The 18,661-nt window shown below is 37.8% G+C and overlaps 1 protein-coding gene across 17 annotated transcripts in view; it reads left to right on the top strand.

The window, feature by feature from the left end:
* The window catches only part of SNCA (synuclein alpha), a 163,514-nt gene that overhangs the window by 9,746 nt on the left and 135,107 nt on the right, over window positions 1–18,661 (top strand). The window contains exons 1-3 of one of the 17 annotated variants that reach the window (XM_049104940.1): window positions 8,961–9,294; window positions 10,316–10,366; window positions 10,663–10,808. In XM_049104940.1, the coding sequence (XP_048960897.1) occupies window positions 10,688–10,808 (121 nt within the window). In that variant the 5' untranslated portion in view covers window positions 8,961–9,294; window positions 10,316–10,366; window positions 10,663–10,687. Of the gene's footprint in view, window positions 1–8,467; window positions 9,975–10,315; window positions 10,367–10,662; window positions 10,809–18,661 lie in introns of those variants that run through there. The other 16 variants (XM_035709599.2, XM_035709595.2, XM_049104941.1 and 13 more) reach the window with 16 other exon arrangements.

Genomic DNA, 18,661 nt, shown 5'->3' with positions numbered 1-18,661 from the left:
GCTATTTCACACACCATCATAGTAATAATTTACATACATTAGTTTAATCCATTTTCACATGTTTATCAGGTAAATATAGTTAACCTTTCTCTCTTAAAGAGCAGAAGGCAAATGGAGAAAAAGGTCAACAGCAAATTTTCAAGCTGCATTGTGTGCCACTTAAGAAGAAAGAATATTAGGTCGCCTGGATGGCTCAGCAGTTAAGCATCTGCCTTCAGCTCAGGGTGTGATCCTGAAGTCTCAGGATGGAGTCCCACATTGGGCTCCCTGCATGGAGCCTGCTACTCGCTCTGCCTATGTCTCTGCCTCTCTCTCTATGTCTCTCGTGAATAAATAAATAAAATCTTAAAAAAAAGAAGAAGAAGAATATGGAGACAACAGACTTCATCATTTACTAGTTATGTCACATATCACATAAGAAGTGGTACCTAGAGAGATACCTACTCAGAAACTTAACTTGGAAAATTGCATTGCTAAAAACTTTTTATGGAAAATGTAGGAGTATTCTTACAATTGTATAAAACACCATAAATACCTTTCTTTGAGTATATGACAATATTTTCTTAAGTATGAATCTTTAGAAGTGAAATTGCTCAAATGTCTAGATATCAAATGCTTTTGGTACATATTTTTATGCTGATCTTTTTAAAAAAGGTAATTCTTAATAGGAGAGTCCAGGTTATCTCATGTTTCTGGACACACTGATATTTTGTTTTTCCCTTTTCTTATATGCATATATTTCTAAGAAGCATGTACTATTTATGCAACAAAAAAAGATGAAGGTGAATTATATTTATATGTCTTTTCAGTCAGTCCTGGCATGGAAGTCCACTTTGATTTTTAACATGTGTGAAAGTGTTATTTTAACCATTCAAATGTTTCCTACAGTGTGAGATCATAATCCAAGATGATTAAGGAGATTGAATTCTCATTTAATTGATTGTTGTTATAGACAGAGAGAGATAAACTAAGCCATTAGGCATGAGTTGCCTTTACATTTGAAAATACTTGGCAAAAGATTTCACTAGTATTCTTTACTGCACATAATATCTTCATTATGTGTATATATGTGTGTATTATATTCCTTTGTGTATATTTTAATGATCTTGTAGGTCATTAAAGCTACTTTCTTACTTCCTTACTTTGAAAACCAGCTGCATACATTTCAGTATCATCAGTGAGATTTTTTTTATGTGAATTATGTTTTCCTTTTGGTGATTCTGTTACATGAGGATGTTTGAATGTTACTTTTTTTTTGTTATATATGAATTTGAATACACATAATGTGAAACTTCTAGTTAGATTTCCTGTAGGAATTAAAGATTTAATATATTTAAACATATTTATTTCTGCACTTTAAATTTTGATTATGTAAAATAAAAAATATATTTTAAAAAAGATTTTATTTATTCATGAGAGACACACAGAGAGAGGCAGAGACACAGGCAGGAGAGAGAAGCAGGCTCCATGCAGGGAGCCCGATGCGGGACTCGATCCCAGAACTTGATGCCGGGACTCCAGGATCATGTCGTGGGCCAAAGGCAGGTGCTCAACTGCTGAGACATCCAGGCATCCCCCAAATACACAACTTTATATTTTAACCATTCTCAAATATTTAACATCCACTGCTATAAAAAAAAAAAAAATCTTTCTGGGATCCCTGGGTGGCGCAGCGGTTTAGCGCCTGCCTTTGGCCCAGGGCGCGATCCTGGAGACCCGGAATCGAATCCCATGTCTGGCTCCCGGTGCATGGAGCCTGCTTCTCCCTCTGCCTATGTCTCTGCCTCTCTTTCTCTCTCTCTGTGTGTGACTATCATAAGTAAATAAAAATTAAAAAAAAAATCTTTCTTTGTGACTACCTGATTACTTGGAGTTTCTTCCTATTTTGATCTAAGAACAAAACCAAAAAACAGCTTTTAGGGAAGCTGGGGTGGCTCAGTGGTTTAGGCCTGCTTTCAGTCCAGGGCATGATCCTGGGTTTCAGGATCAAGTCCCACATCAAGCTTCCTGCATGGAGTCTGCTTCTACCTCTGCTTATGTCTCTGTCTCTGTCTCTGTCTCTCTCTGCCTCTCATGAATAAATAAGTAAAACCTTAAAAAAAAAAACCACAGCTTTTAGTCTAATTTTTAATGAGGAAAGTGAAGGGGAAACTGAACTCAAATGATACTTATAAAAATTAAAAATTAATTTTAAGAAGATGATTGATTACATGATACAATATAATATTTTAGTCACAATGATTATACAAATATATATTTATTGGTGTGATTATGTGCTAGTGCTAAGCTGTTTATCAAGTAGCCAGTAAGAAATAATTTCTTCTTGGGGAGCCTAGGAAGCTCATTCAGTTAAGCAGCCCACCCTTGATCTCAGCTCAGGTCTTGATCTCAGGGATGTGAGTTCAAGCCCTGTGTTGAGCTCCACACTGGGTGTGGAGCCTACCAGAAAGAGAGAAAGAAAGAGAGAAAGAAAGAGAGAAAGAAAGAATTTCTTCTCTGAATAATTTCCTTTTCTTAATTTCTTAATAATGTAAGTTTCTAATTTTAGGTGGAATAGCAAGCTTTCAAAATATTAATGACATGCTTTACATTTGCAGTTGAAGAAAATGTATTTTTTTTAAAAGATCTTATTTATTAAAAAAAAAATCTTATTTATTTATTCATGAGAGACACAGAGAGAGAGAAGCAGAGACATAGACAGAGGGACCTGATGTGGGACTTGATCTAGGATCCTCAGGGGCCCTGAGCCAAAGGCAGGCACTCAACCACTGAGCCACCCAGATATCCTTCCCCCAAAAGTATTAAATGCCAGTTAATACTGTAAAATTATCTACAGAGGGAACTATATTAGATGCCTGGATAATTTTGATGTTATAAGAAAAACATGCTCATTTTATTAATTTGCTATGATTTCTGTTTACAAAAGCATTAAAACTTAAAACACTATACAAAACATTATAATTTCTCCCGAAATATTTTTTTCATTCATTTATTTTCTCCCCTCTAAACTCAAATACTGTTGCAAAGTAGAAGTAAAAAAAAAAAAAAAGTAGAAGTAGATTTGTGACTGTCTCATCAGTCTGTCCATTTTTCACTCACCTAGAACATTAGAGTCTGAATTTATCTCTGATTTGGATATTCATTCTGAAGACTTTCAGAGTCTTGTCTAAATGAGCTTGGTAAATTTGGAAACAATTTGTTGTGTCATTTTATTTTTCTCCTGTGGCAAATCAACATAATTCACTGCCTGTTTAAAGAAACCAGGGTTCAAGAATGCAAAAGTGCCAGTAAAGATAATAAATGTTAATTCTATAGCTATCATCATTTCTTCAGGCTGCTGAAGTAAATTGCTATGAGAGATGTTGTTATTGTAATCCATACATTAAGAGGAGAAAAGAGATGTTGGCAGATTTTTAATCAATGATTCCTATCAATTCTCCTTGGCTCCCCCTCTCTCTGAATTCCCACAACTTCTATCCCTGGTTGGAAAGGTTTTGCAGTACCATACAAAGCTAAAGTTATCAATGGGGGCATCAGATATATTGCGAGTGAGATGAGAAGTTAGAGAGGGCTGGGCATAATGTTCATACTGCTCTAATGAAAAAGTGTTTCCAAAGGCACCCTAAAACAGGGGACTAGGTAATAATAAGGCTACAGAGAGATTTCACTGTACTTAGTTCTTTGCAGAGAACAAATTATTTATTCCTTACAACAGTCACACAAGACAAGTGAGATATCATCCTCATTGTGTTGATGAGAAAATTTGAGGTTGGAGACGTTGGATACTTGCTCTCAATCACTGCTACTAAGTGGTAGAAATTTGCTGAGTCCTTGTATTTAACTTGTTCCTGGTACCCCTATTCTCAGAAATCTACCAGGCTCACCAGGGCTTAGTGCTTTTCTTGAGCTCATAAATATGTATTTTTTCTTCCAATACTAAATCATTTGAACTTTTAAAATCCTAAAATATTTAAATGTATTTTCTATCTGGCTTTATAGTCTTTAATCTTGGAATCGTGTGTGTCTTTGTATTCTTAGCACCACAAAAACCATAGGGACATTTAAGATACTATGCAATTGAATTTTACTTATTTCACGTGGCACTTTCTTGTGGTCACAATTTCTAGTCATTCTACATTTTCAAGGATATACTACAATATTAAGAGCCATGATAAGTCACATTGCGCTATAATAAATGTTCATGATTTTTTTGTTGTTGCCTATGGTATTGTAGAAAAAACATGAAGTTGTTCATGGGGTTAAATTAGTGAATCTCCTCTGGACATTATACTCCCTTTTCATTGCTCCTCATATTTTTTTGGAGTAACTCTATTGCCCTGTCTCAAGCTCACCCTCTTAAAAATCATACACAGTTGTCATCCCAACTGTATCCATTAGGCTTTCCTTTCTGTGCTCACTATGAAATTACAAGAGAGGCCTACCAAGATGTCACTACTCCATGCTTTTCATCCATCTGCAAGAAAATGAGAGAAAGGTACAGATAATTAGATACAGCTGGCTCAAGAATCAATATTACATTGCTCCTAGTGTTCACAACAAATCTGGAATATTATCCAAAGATAGTAATGATTGTATTTTCCTCACTTAAACATACCAAATAAATTCTTATCTGTTTTTCAAAACTTTGTCACAAGAAGCTTCCTTATTTTTCATGCCATTCCATTTTGCAGTACAAGATTTCCACATGTACACTTAGAAAATTTGTTGTTGTAAGGGAAAGACAGTCTAGGTTAACATGCATCTCATAGAATGTTAATCTCTAGCTAAATTACTGTATTAAAACTCAGATAAAACAATCCTATTAAAGAGTAGCAAAGTATTTAGATTTCACTTATCAAAGAGAAAACCAAACATATATGTAGCAGTTATTAACAAAAAGTGCACATCATAGATGTCTCCCAATAGGTTATTCTTCCATATTCTTTATGAAGTACAGGCCATTCAGTGAGTTAACTTTTTTCAAGTTTAAATTTTAAAGTTATATTTACACAGTTAAAAATTTACTTAAGGCTATGATGTCAATCAATGATGAAAAGAAAAGAATATCTTTATTAACTTCCAGTTCTTTTTTTGTCCTTAGAGTAGTTCCATTTCCTTAAGAATAGAGAGCTAAGAGAATGTAAGTAGAATATAAGCAATGTCACTCTTTATATCACCAGTAATTAAAAGTTTATTAAATGCTTACTGTGTTCAAGATGCCTTGTGTGGAGAAAAGACGAGTGTAATATAGAATTATAACTATAACTCTAAATGACCAAAACTGGCTTACAATTTTCTTTCATTGTTTCTTTCTCCTTTCTTTTCTTTCTTTCTTTCTTTCTTTCTTTCTTTCTTTCTTTCTTTCTTTCTTTCTTTCTTTCTTCTTTCTTTTCTTTTTTGTGAGTGATGAGAAATTATCTTTCCCTACTAAGAATTATCAATGTAAAAAAGCAAAATTCCAAATTTGAATGCTTAAGTTCTTCTTGATTTCTATGGTCAAATTCAAATCCAAAGACTATTTCTAAGAGAACTGGGTCCCACCTTTATCCTCCCATCCTATACCACATCCTATCTATAAGGTTCTATTGTATTATATTTTATTTTTAAAAATATTTTATTTACTTATTCATGAGAGACAAAGAGAGAGAGTGGCAGAGACAGAGGCAGAGAGAGAAGCAGACTCCGTGCAGGGAGCCCGATGTGGTACTTGATGTGAGACTTGATCTCAGGACAGCGGGATCACGCCCTGAGCCAAAGGCAGATGCTCAACTGCTGAGCCACCCAGATCTCCCCATCTATAAGGTTTTTTTTTTTTAATTTTTAAAAAGATTTTATTTATTTATTCATGACAAACACACAGAGAGATGCAGAGACACAGGCAGAGGGAGAAGCAGGCTCCATGCAGGGAGCCTGAGGTGGGACTTGATCCCCAGGTCTCCAGGATCATACCCGGGCCTGAAGGCAGCGCCAAACCGCTGGGCCATCAGGGATACCCCATCCATAAGGTTTTAAAGAGTAACTGACAACTCAGGAGATAATTGTGCCTTTTAGAGATTTATTTATTTATTCATGATAGGCATAGAGGGAGAGAGAGAGAGGCAGAGACACAGGCAGAGGAAGAAGCAGGGAGCCCGATGCGGGACTCGACCCCGGGTCCCCAGGATCGTGCCCTCGGCCAAAGGCAGACGCCAAATCGCGGAGCCACCCAGGGAGCCCCAATAATTGTGTCTTTTACAATGGTTCCTGCTAGATTATCTCAGCTCTGCCACTTAAGAGCCATGCAGTTTTGGCCTTTTACTAAAATTCTTTCAGCTTCAGATTCCCTGACTATAAAAGATACATAATAAAACTTAATTTACCAATTGTTGTGATTAAATGATACAGTACATTAGTCTTTGGTGAAGCATAAAGTACCATATAAAGGTGCTATGGTATCATGCTATGCTATAAGAGGCACAAAAATGTAACAAGCACTCCACTCCAAAATAATTCTCTCATTGGTCTGTCATGAGACTGAAGAAAGTTACCCTTTGGTTTAAAGCAGTAAGTTTCAAGGAGGTCCCTGTTAACTATAAATGTGTCATATGATACATTAAATAACTGTCATAATAGTTTATCAAGGTTACTTGCAGTGATAGGTCACAGTGGAAAAGATATATTACTGCAAAAATCAAAAGAAAAAAACCAAAAGTAGTAAAAGGAAACAAACTACTGATACATGCCACAACATAAATGAACTTCACAAATATGTTGAGTCAAAGAAAGGAAAGAAATTCATACTCTATTATTCCATTTTTGTGCAATTCTAAAATATGTATAACTAAAAGGACAAAAGGGAATTTTCTGGAGTGATGAAAATGTTCTATATTCAAAATGGTGTGGGCTACACTAATGCAGCTATTTTGCAAAACTAATTTAAAGGAATACTTAAGATCTGATGATTTCACTGTATGTATATTATACTTCAATTTTTAAAAAAGACCATTTACATGTTATTGTGGATATTTTAAAATAGTTATTATATTTTATGCATACAGGCTAAAATAGTTATAGATGAAAGGATATATATAATTTTGGGGGCTTAGTAAAATATGAAGGGTGGTGATAAAAAATGGAAAGTGAAGAGCATATAGATGAAACATGATTAGCCATACGTTAAAAAAAGGTGACAGTTGGGTGATATTCACATGGAGTCCTATATTCTCTCAGCTTTTGTTTATGTTTAAACATTTTTCATAATAAAGTTGAAAAAGAGAAGGCTCATTTGCATTCAACTCCTCATTTACAAAAGAAAACTGTGAACAGAGGACATAACTTGTTCAAAGTCTCACAGCCAGACAGCAAACCAAACTCTAAGTTTAACTGTCTTTTTCTGATCCCAAGGAAGCAAAATATGAGCATTTGGAAAGGCTGCTTTTAATAGGGGCAGCCAATAGTGCAAGGGCTTGTTTAAGCAATATATATAATAATATATGACATATATTATTAACATATCTATACAACATAATATTTACATATATTATATGTATATAAATGGTTTGGTTTTATTTTTTTTAAAAGATTTTATTTATTTATTCATAGAGACACAGAGAGAGAGGCAGAGACAGGCAGAGGGAGAAGCAGGCTCCATGCAGGGGGAGCCCAACATGGGACTCGATCCCGGGTCTCCAGGATCACGCCCTGGGCTGCAGGCGGCGCTAAACCGCTGCGCCACTGGGGCTGCCCAATGGTTTGGTTTTAAGGGATTGTTTTGTAGATTTAAATTGCATTTTACTTAAATTTCAGAATCCAAATGAGTGCTGGGATATGGAAAGCCTTTTTGCCTACAAAAAAAAAAAAAAAAAAAAAAAAAAAAAAGAAAAAAGAAACATAAAACGAAGAAACAAATAGCAAAGACTTGTTTTTCCCTTCCAGTGCTAAAATCATCCTCTCAATTCAGGCAAAAACAGCAAATACATTCTGTTAGAGGGAGGAGCTTGGTTCTCCATTCTGGTGTGATCCAGGAACAGCTGTTTTCCCTCCAGCTCTGAGAGAGGTGCAACGTGTTAAGCGATGCAAACGTCGTCTTCAGGCCCGCGCGGATGTCTGCGCGTCCGTGTGTGGGATGGGATGTGTGGGGTATCCGCTCTGAGGGCAACGTGAACCAAAGGAGAAAGGGGAGTAGGGTGTAGAAGGGATGGAGCAATCGGAGGTGATCGTTCAGGAGAAAAAAACCACGCTGGATTCGTCTCCTCCATCGGGCACTTGAGTGTGGAAAGTAAATTCCATTTCGAGAACGAATAACCTTAGGACCGCTCGGTATCGACGGCCGCGGAATATTTATTCCGAGTTCCACTGATGGGGAAAATCAGCGTCTGGCAGCCGCTGATTGGTGGACTAGAGAATGGTGATAGTGGGGTGGGGAGAGGATTCGAAGAGGCTCCTCCTGCCTCAACCCGTACCTCTCTCTCCCTTACTAGCGTCCTCTCCATCCGCGGGACCCTTTCGGGCTCAGCAGAGGTTAAGAGCCAAGGAAAATCTGGGTGACATTTGAGCAAAAGCATCCCTCACATTGTGTTCATCAAAATTTCAGCGATGCGAGGGGAACATGCTCCTGGAAGTGGGGGCTGAGCACCGTTCCTGGGCTGCCGGCCGCCTTCGCCGGCCTCGTAGGAGGGTGGCTCTCCGCGGCCGTGGATCCCTCAGACCTCCACGCCAGCAGGGTGGCTCCCGCCAGGGGGTCCCGGGAGGAAGCGGAGGGAAGGGCGGGGAGACGGCGAGGTGGGGGAGGGGGGATGGGAACCAGGGAGAAACAGCAGCCGAAGCCTGTCGGCTCCAGATCGCCCCAAGAGCCCCCTGGGTCCTGAACTTGGGGAAGCGCGGAATACCTGGCCCCGGTCCCCCACCGCGGCCCAGGCTGGCGGCCGGACTGGGAGGTACAGCCTGCCCCGCCCCCCCCACCCCTCCCCGCAGCCGAGCGGAGCCGCGAAGTGCACGCGGCTGGGAGAGCCGCGAGCGCCGGCAGAGGGGCGGGGAGAGGCGCTGACAAATCAGCTGCGGGGGCGGTGAGCCGAGGAGAAGGAGGAGAAAGAGGAAGGGGAGGAAGACCACGACGACTTGCAGGGGACCCGAGAGAGGGGGTGAGAGACCGAGCGCGGCAGCGTGGGGGTGAGGTGTGTGCTGGCTGTGGGCCGACCCGAGGACCGAGCCTGGCCCTCAGCATCCTCCGCGCGCTCTCCCTGCCCTCCCTCCCGACCTGTCTCTTTCTCTCCGATCCAGTTGTGCGGGGGACGGGGAGTGGCAATCCGACGACAGGTTCGTGGGTTTGCCTCCCACGCCCCCAGCCTCTCATCACCGGGTTTTGCTGACAGCAGCCTCCCCGGGGACCATCCCTCTCCTGGTGCCGCCGCCTCCCTTCCTGTGCGCTTCTTATTCTCCCTCTTAATATTTAAATAATATTTGGGATTTTTTTTTTTTTTTTTTTTGTGAGGGGGTTGGTCGAGAGGAATTGTAGTTGTGAGGATCAGAGGGACCCAGGTAAGTACCTAAGGATCTCAAAACGGGCAGCTTTGGCGATCCTGGGGGAAACCCGGGAGCACCGGGTCGTGCACTTCTGGGGCGGGGGTGGGGTGGGGGGGGAGGTCGTTGCTGCAATGAGGACCCGCTGAGCCAAGTCCCTCGGAGGTGGGTGCTTATCTCTTCAGGAGCTCGAGGAAAGTAAGTTGCCCTGGCTTTCCCCTGGCCTCCGATATTCCGCTCTGCCCGGCTCCAAAGGCTGAGAGGTCGCGCTGCTTCCCTGGGAAACGCTCTTCCCTTGGGAAACGGGAGGATGCTCGATGGAGCGTGAGCGGCCAACTTTTATTTCTCTTGTACCTTAAATCCCCCAGTCCGCCCCCCACCCCCCAGTTTCCTCGGTGGAGGAATCAAGCTGTGTTTGGCAGTAATTACCTGGAAGTGCAGGGAGGGCAAGTCAACAGGTGGTAAGGGGTTAACAGGTGCGGCGCCGGGCGGGGCGCGAACTCGCGCGCGCGGAGGACCCCCTCCCCCCCTCGGGCGGCTGGCGCGGGTCGGGAGACGGCTCCGAGTGGGTCGCTGGGGGTGGGGGTGGCTGGCGGGGTGCGCTGGGGCGGGCGCCAGTAGGCTCCCTGTGGGCCTCAGGTTGAGCCCCACCCAGAGCGAGTAGTTCTCTTCCCTCCCCTCTTGGTTATCAACCAGTTAGCCTTCTTGTGGGATTCATTTTAAGATTGTCCCTGACCCCATGCCTCCAGCTCCCTTTCTTTTCCTGTCATTTTTTTATACGAACTTTTGACTCACCTGCTCATCGTTTGGACTCTAGGAAGTTGAAAGAGGGGCCCATCTCTTCATGTAACTACACTTCGAAAATACAGTAAGAACAACTGAGAAAATTCATCCCAATCCATGTTTAGGCAGCTAGATTTTTACTAGCCAAGATGGATGAGGGGTGCTAAATTTTTAATGCAGAAGCTAAAAAAAAAAAAAAAAAAAAGAAAAAAAGAAAAAAAAAGTGTTGCCCATCCCCCCAGTGGTTGAATAAGAGTATAAATAAAGAGTCTCACACTTTTGGGTTGTACTGACCTTTCAGTGGTTTTTATCTTGGGTGATTCTAATTTTATTTTATTCCACCCAAAAGTTCTCATTGAAATTGTATTTTATGTTCTCTAGTGTGGTGTGAACGAATTCATTAGCCATGGATGTATTCATGAAAGGACTTTCAAAGGCCAAGGAGGGAGTCGTGGCTGCTGCTGAAAAAACCAAACAGGGTGTGGCAGAAGCAGCAGGAAAGACAAAAGAGGGTGTCCTCTATGTAGGTAGGTAAGCCCCATATGTCATCTTGATATTTATTTATGACTGGTGGATTAGGATGATTAATGCTCTAAATGCTGGTATTTCTTGCTTGATTCATTTTTGCATCATCACTTGTCAAAAAGAGAAACCGAGTCAGAGGACTGTAGGTAGGCTAATGTGAGCATTTGAGCTAATAGTAAAAAGTGAGGATAACTTTTTGTGTTTTCAGAATATTTAATTTTTCAGTAATACTTAGGACTTTTTAAATGAATAGTTCTGTGCATAAGAGACTATAATTAGGAAAAAGTTTTAAAAACTCAGTCTCAAAAGGTAATTAAGAATATTTTTGAAAAAAAAAAAAAGATGGGATGCCCGGGTGGCTCAGCTGTTAATGTTAAGCACCTGCCTTTGACCCAGGGTGTGATCCTGGAGACCCAGGATCGAGTCCCACATCAGGCTCCCTGTATGGAGCCTGCTTCTCTCTCTGCCTCTGTCTATGTCTCTGCCTCTCTCTGTGTCTCTCATTAATATATAAATAAATTCTTTAAAAAATATTTTTGAGAAAAAAGAATATTTTTGAAAATCAAAATCATTCATAGGCCTCTGGTTTTTAATCCATCATGACTAATATCAGTAAATTTTAGTGTATTCATGTTTTAAACTAAGACTTTTTGATATGGCCTTGGGATATGTAGAAAGAGGCCTACTGTGGCCCTAAAAAGGAAAGTACAGAACAGTTTTTGGTAGAGTTCATCCTTGTGAGCGCTTGGTGAACTGAAGACTAATTGACCAAAAAAGCGCTTGAAGACTGCTGCTAATATCTCAGAGACATTTATATGTATAATTCACTTGTTTTTTTTTTAAAAATATTTTATTTATTTATTTATTCATGAGAGACACTGAGAAGGAGAGGCAGAGACACAGGCAGAGGGAGAAACAGGCTCCATGCAGGAAGCCCAATGTGGGACTCGATCCCAGGTCTCCAGGATTAAGCCCTGGCAGAAGGCAGGCGCTAAACCACTGAGGCACCTGGGCTGCCCTATAATTCACTTATTAAATAACACACATACAAAGTAACAAGATTGATGCTTATCATTTCTTTTTGTTCCTAAGTTGACACTTTGTAATATTCACACAGATCCTGACTCTTTTTTCATGTCTTGAACTGTGTTAGGTTGGGTGTTATTTTTGCAAATCACTTCAGAGTCTTTGGGGGGAAGGAATAGACACATACATACACAAACACTCATCCACAGGGATGTATGCACACACTTACCTTTGCCCATTCTGCCTCTCCTCTTTCTCTTTGGCTCCTCTGAGCTCTTGCACGTTCTCTGGTAGCAGCTGTAACAGCAGGATGTGCAGTAATGTGGAGGATAAACGTATTGGATGGTATAAGGTGCTATACTTATGTCTGTCGGTGAAATACCACTATGTTGTCTCTTCAACATGGATACATTGAAAAAGAGTTACACTTGGAATGATTTTTATGAACGCCTCTCTTATATTTTTCATTGCTCGTAGACTTTATTGGCTGAGTTTGATACAAATCTTCAGTTAAATTATTCATTCTCTTAAAATATATTTTCAGAAAATCCTTGAATTAAAGAATGTCACAAATGGAAAAAATGAGTTAGTTTCAAATGTTTTTGTAAAGTGTGAATTCTATCTTTTTAGATAGAATTTGAAATACTGAATCAGCAATGCGCAGATAATCAATATCTTTATACTTGTCCTTAGTTTCCTAAGTTGTGCAAGCATGTGCTTGCAACTATTCTTTGACTTCAGTTACTTTATAATTTAATAACTTAAAAAATTTTTAGGATGCTAATATTTACTCCATTAGTTTGTAGTGAGTCCAGAAACTATTGAATATTAATACATTGCTGTTTTCTAGATAATGAATAGGTTTTATTATATGGAAAACTTTTGGTTTTCATTGTCAACTATGAGTTTGGACAAATATAATGATTTTTTGAGATTAATTATGTTCTTATGTAAAATTGTAATTGTTTACATGTCACATGTATTTTTAAATAATCTTCAATATATATCATGGTATTTAACACATAGTGCATTCTATAAATTATTTGTTGGTTGTGTTCTGAAGGATAGTTAAAATTTAAACTCAAACACAGGATTTAGGATGAAAACTGACCATGGGAAGACACAATATATAGATCAGGATTTGATAGACTTTTTCTGTAAAGTGCTAGGGAGTAAATATTTTAGGCTATAAGGTCTCTGTGTCAAATTAATCCACTCTACTGTTGTGGTAGGAAAGCAGCCATAGATAATAATGTGTTCCAATAAAATAACCTGTGTTCCAATAAAACCTTACTGAAACAGGTAATGGGTTGATTTGGCCCATAGCCTGCAGTTTGTGGACTCTGAGAAAAATAGAGAGAACATAGACTTGATGTCACTCACACAAACCTACATTCTAGTCCAGACTATATCATTTATTACCTTTAGAATACCATAAAAGTTACTTACTACCTATGAGCTTTACTTCCCTCATTTGTAAAAATATGATTTAGATAAATGCAACTAGCTTGCAGAGTTTTTGTGAGGATGTCATAACACATTCTTGCAAAACAGAACACATGAATAATAAAGCACACTTTAAGAAAACTAGACTTATTTTTTGTAGCAGTTTAGGTTCACAGCAAAATTGAGAGGCAAATAACAGAAGTTTCTCATGTACCTCGTGCCCCCACACATGCATGGCCTCCCCCATGATCTACATTTGTTAGATTGAATGGTTCATTTATTAAAATTAATGAACTTACATTGACACATCACAATCACCTAAAACCCACAGTTTACTTTAAGGTTCACTCTTCATGGTATACATTCTTTGCATTTGGACAAATGCATCATTATAGTATCATATAGTTATTTTTAGTGTCCTAAAATTAGGCATCACTTATTCATTTCCCTCCACCAACCCCTGGCAACCACTGATCATTTTTTCTGTCTCCATTATTTTACCATTTCCAGAATGTCATATACCTAGAATCATAAAGTATGTAGAGTTTTAAGGTTGGGTTATTTCACCTAAAAATATCCACTTCAGGCTCTTCTGGGTCTTTTCATGGTTTGATAGCTCTTTTTTTCTTTTTTTTTTTTTTAGCACTAAATACTAATTCCATTATTTGGATGTGTCACAGTTATCTATTCACCTCCTGAGGGACATCTTGGTTTCTTCCAAGTTTTAGTAATTGTGAATAAACTGCTATAAACATCCACATGCAGGTTTTTGAATGGACATAAGCTTTCAACTCCTTTGGGTAAATACCAAGGATCACTATTGTTGGATCATATCGTAAAGATATGTTTACTTTTATAAGGAACTGACAAACAGGGGATCCCAGGGTGGCTCAGCAGTTTAGCGCCTGCCTTCGGCCCAGGGCGTGATCCTGGAGTCCCAGGATCGAGTTCCACATCAGGCTCCCTGCATGGAGCCTGCTTCTCCCTCTGCCTGTGTCTCTGCCTCTCTCTCTCTCTCTCTCTCTCTGTCTCTCATGAATAAATAAATAAAATCTTTTAAAAAAATAAGGAACTGACAAACTGTCTTCCAAAGTTGTTGGACCATTTTGCATCCCATCAATAAAGAATAACAGACCTTGTTGCTTCACATCCTTGTCAGCATTTGGTGTTTGAAAATTCTAGATTTTGATCATTCTAACAGGTAGGTGTCTTGTGGTATTTGATAGTTTTAATTTAACATTTCCGAGATGACATATGATGTGCAGCATCTTATTTGTTATCTATATATCTTCTTCGGTGAGCTATCTGGTAAGATCTTTGGCCTTTTACCTGGTTATTTGTTTTCTTATTGTTGAGAGTCCTCTGTATATTTTGGATAATAGTTCCTTTCCAGACATATATTCTGCAAATATTTTTCCTGTAGCCTTTCTCTCTCTCAACACTTCCTTTCATGGAGCAGAAAGTTTTAATTTTAAAGAAGTCCAGCTTATTGATTCTTTATTTCATGGATTGTGCTTTTGGTGTTATATCTAAGTCATTGCCATACCAGGTCATGTAGGTTTTCTCCTATGTTATTCTAGGAGTTTTAGAGTCTTGTATTTTACATTTAAGTCTATGATCCCTCTTGTGTTATTTTTTTTTGTGAAACGTTGTTGTCTAAATTCTTCTCCTTCTCCTGTTTCTTGTTTTTTTCTTTCTTCTTGCATGTGGATGTCCAGTTGTTCCAGCACCATTTGTCAAAAAATTGTCTTTGCTTTATTGTATTACTTTTGCTCCTTTGCCAAAAGTCAGTTGACTATATTTATGTGGTTCCATTTCTAGGTTCTTAATTCTGTTCCATTGGTTTATTGTCTATTCTCTTGCCATTATTTCACTGTCTTGATTACTATAGCTTGACAGTAAGTCTACAAGGCAAGTAGTGTCAGACTTATGATTTTATATTTCAATATTATCATGGCTATTTGGGGCCTTCTGCTTCTCCACATACACTTTAGAATCTGTTTGTTGATATCTACAAAATAACTTGTGAGATTTTGATTAGAATTGCATTGAACTATATAGATCAAGTTAAAAGGAACTGAGATTTTGACAGTATTGAATCTTCTCATCCATGAATACAAAATACCTTTTATTTAGTTTTCTGCTTTTGTTCATCAGAGCTTTGTAGTTCCCCTCATATTGACCTTGTATTTATTCTGTTAAATGTACACCTAAGTATTTTTTTTTGATGAAAATATAAATTGTATTGTGATTTAAATTTTAAATTTCATTTGTTCATTGCTGGTATATATGAAAGTGATTGACTTGTGTTTATTAACCTTGTATCCTACAGTCTTACAATAATTAGGGTTGGTTCTTTAGGATTTTCTATATCAAGTCGTCTGTGAATGAAGACCATTTTATTTCTTCTTTCCCAATCTGTATACCTCTTATTTCCCTTTATTATCTTATTGCATTGGCTAGGATTTCCAGTATGATGCTTGCCTTGTTCCTGGTCTTAATAGGAAAACTCCAGTTTCTTGCTATGAAATATGAATTTATCTATAGTTTTTTTGTAAATATTCTTTTTTGTGTGGAAATATTCTTAATCAAGTTGAGGAAGTTCCCCTCTATTCCTAGTGTACCAGACATTTTTACCACAAATAGATGCTGCATTTTGTTAAATGCTTTTTCTGCATCTATTGATATAATCATGTGATTTGTCTTTTTTATCCTGTGAGTGTGATGGATTACTTTAATTAATGTTTGAATAATGAGCTAACTTTACACACCTGGCATGAATTCCACTTGGTTGTGAAGTATAATTCTTTTTATACATTGTTGGATTTGATTTGTTATTATTTTGCTGAGGATTTTTATAGAACACACTTTTATATATAGGAGCAATGATTAATATTATCAAATAAGCGATTTGTTCAGTGTGGAGCCCCACACGGGGCTTGATCTCATGACTCTGAGATCACCAGCTGAGCTCGAACCAAGAGTTGAATGCTCAGCTGACTGCACCACTCAGGCGCCCCCAGAAATTTATAAATTTAGAGTCAAATTAAGAAACAAAAAAATTTAGTTTTCTTTATATAATGCCAACTATTATAACAGTAAAGGTGAGAAAATTATCTTCAAAATGCTCTCAGTGCTACTTTGCTCAGTAAGCGGCAATAGTCAAGAGTATGGATTAATATCAAGCTCTCAAATCACAATATGGTTCACCTGCATCAAGTTGACAAATTCAGCATAACATGCAAAGCAGCAATATAGTTGACGATGACTATAGTATAGTCTTACTGTGAGTTCTTGCAACTCCTAGGCATTTGTTTAGACCTTCTCCACTCTGTACCTTGTCATGAAAGAAAGTTATGAGAGAAAAGATGAGAGTTGTGGCCACCTTGGCTCATGGAAGCTGTTAGCTCTGGTCTCTCTTCAGTTTACTAATCACATAGCCACTTGGTATCTACTTTGTAGCTATATGTTTTCAATTATAGATTATTCATCAATTACATGTTAATTACTAATTATAAATACTAATAAACAACTGATGGCAAATAACTGGTGATTAGTTTGATATGAAGCAACTTCATTAAGGCCTTCATTTATCTTTGAATCAGGATACATTCTATGGTTTAGCCCAATGTCCAATTCTGAGGTATTATTCAGAGGAAAGACCACAAACCAACTGTTAAACATTTCTTTCAAATAGTCATTTTTAAAAATATGGGGTACAAGAAGTGGTAGATGAATAGCAATAAGTAGTATTCCCTTAAATACAAGCTGTTCTCACCTTGTGTAGTTCCAGTAGAGAAGAATTTCAGTTTACAACAGTTAGTTGAATACCAGTCCTTCATATCCCAGTTCAAATTTCTGTTCATACAACCTTTGCTCCTAGCTCTTCAGCCCACAGATTGCTATATAAATAACAGAAACTCATTATAATCCTTGATCAAATTACATCACTTTTTTCAGTTTGTCACTGATTGTTCATTTCACATCCGCTACTCAGCTTGCACAGGCAGCAAGGCCTTTGGTTCTGTTGCTTCCTTGTAGCCCAGTGATAAACTCGGCCAATATTTTAAAAAATTGCGTAACTGAACAAGAAAATTGGCCAAAAAAGATGAAAGTGCCTCAAAGAAATGAAATGAAAATGCTGGAAGTAAAATTTGAATCAAAAAGTGTTTTATTTATACAACAAATAGCTGATCTGGGGAATGGTAACACTACTACTGTTCAGGTGACTATAGATTTGTAGCCAGAGGAACTTATTCAAGCGGAAGTAAAATTTAAAAAGTTGTGATGAATAAATTGAAGATGTTTCAGAGGAAGTGCTGCTGCAAAAGTACCTCACATGAAAGGAACTATCAGAGATAGAGCATGAGGTGAAACAATGCAAAGGGTAACATTTTGGAAATTGATTCAAACTTACAAAAGATTATACAGATCTCTAGGGCTTAGGAAAGATGCTCATGCCATATATGAAGTTATACAATGACAAGACCACACTAATCTTGATAAGTTTTTTTTCAAATAAATAAAATACAATAATTCTCAATGTCTTAAATTGATATACTAAGTAGATATTAATTTTACTAGTTTTTCATTTAGCTATCAATTTAAAATAAGTAAAAGAATTTTTAATGTTTCTACAAAAAAGTTGAAAGGTCATGGGATAATTGTAATTTTTACTACCAATTAATTGTTATTTACTTCATTGATATTTAAGATCACTTTTTATAGACTCACTTCAGCCTGTGCATGGTCACTTTACAATCCCATAATACTATGCAAACTGAACGTCAATTGCAAAGTATGCATATATACAAACATGAGCACATTGACACATTGTACTGGATATATAAACTGTTATCCTGTATCCTTTTATGTATTTAACAAGCACACAACTTAATTTATATGAATTTATAATTAATTATTTGTTCTATTTTAAACTGCAAATCCCTTTACAAATATTATATGTGAAGAATAATTATTTCTTACTATTTGATATGTACTAATCACTGTTTTAAAATCTTTATGTGTATTATTTCCTTGATTTTCATGTTGACTGAATGATGTATATTTGGTTATTATGTGGTGAAGTAAAGATTTAAATCTGGGAAATCTAAATTCAAAATCTATATTTTAAAAATTTAACTTTAGTTTTTAATATTGAAATATATTTAACACACAATATTATATTAGCCTCAGTTGTAATAGTGATTTGACAATTCTATACAATATTCAGTGCTCACCACAGTAAGTGTAAGTAGCCATCTGTTACCATATAATGTTATTACAGGGAATCTCTGTGAGTTAAGTATCTGCCTTTAGCTCAGGTCATGACCCCATGGTTCTGGGATTGAGCTCCATGTCAAGCTCCATGGTGTGTGTGTAT

Source organism: Canis lupus, chromosome 32 (assembly GCF_003254725.2).
Source record: "Canis lupus dingo isolate Sandy chromosome 32, ASM325472v2, whole genome shotgun sequence".
Lineage (NCBI taxonomy): Eukaryota > Metazoa > Chordata > Mammalia > Carnivora > Canidae > Canis > Canis lupus.
Note: the sequence above shows the minus strand (reverse complement) of the source record. Positions and strands in the feature narration are given on the sequence as shown.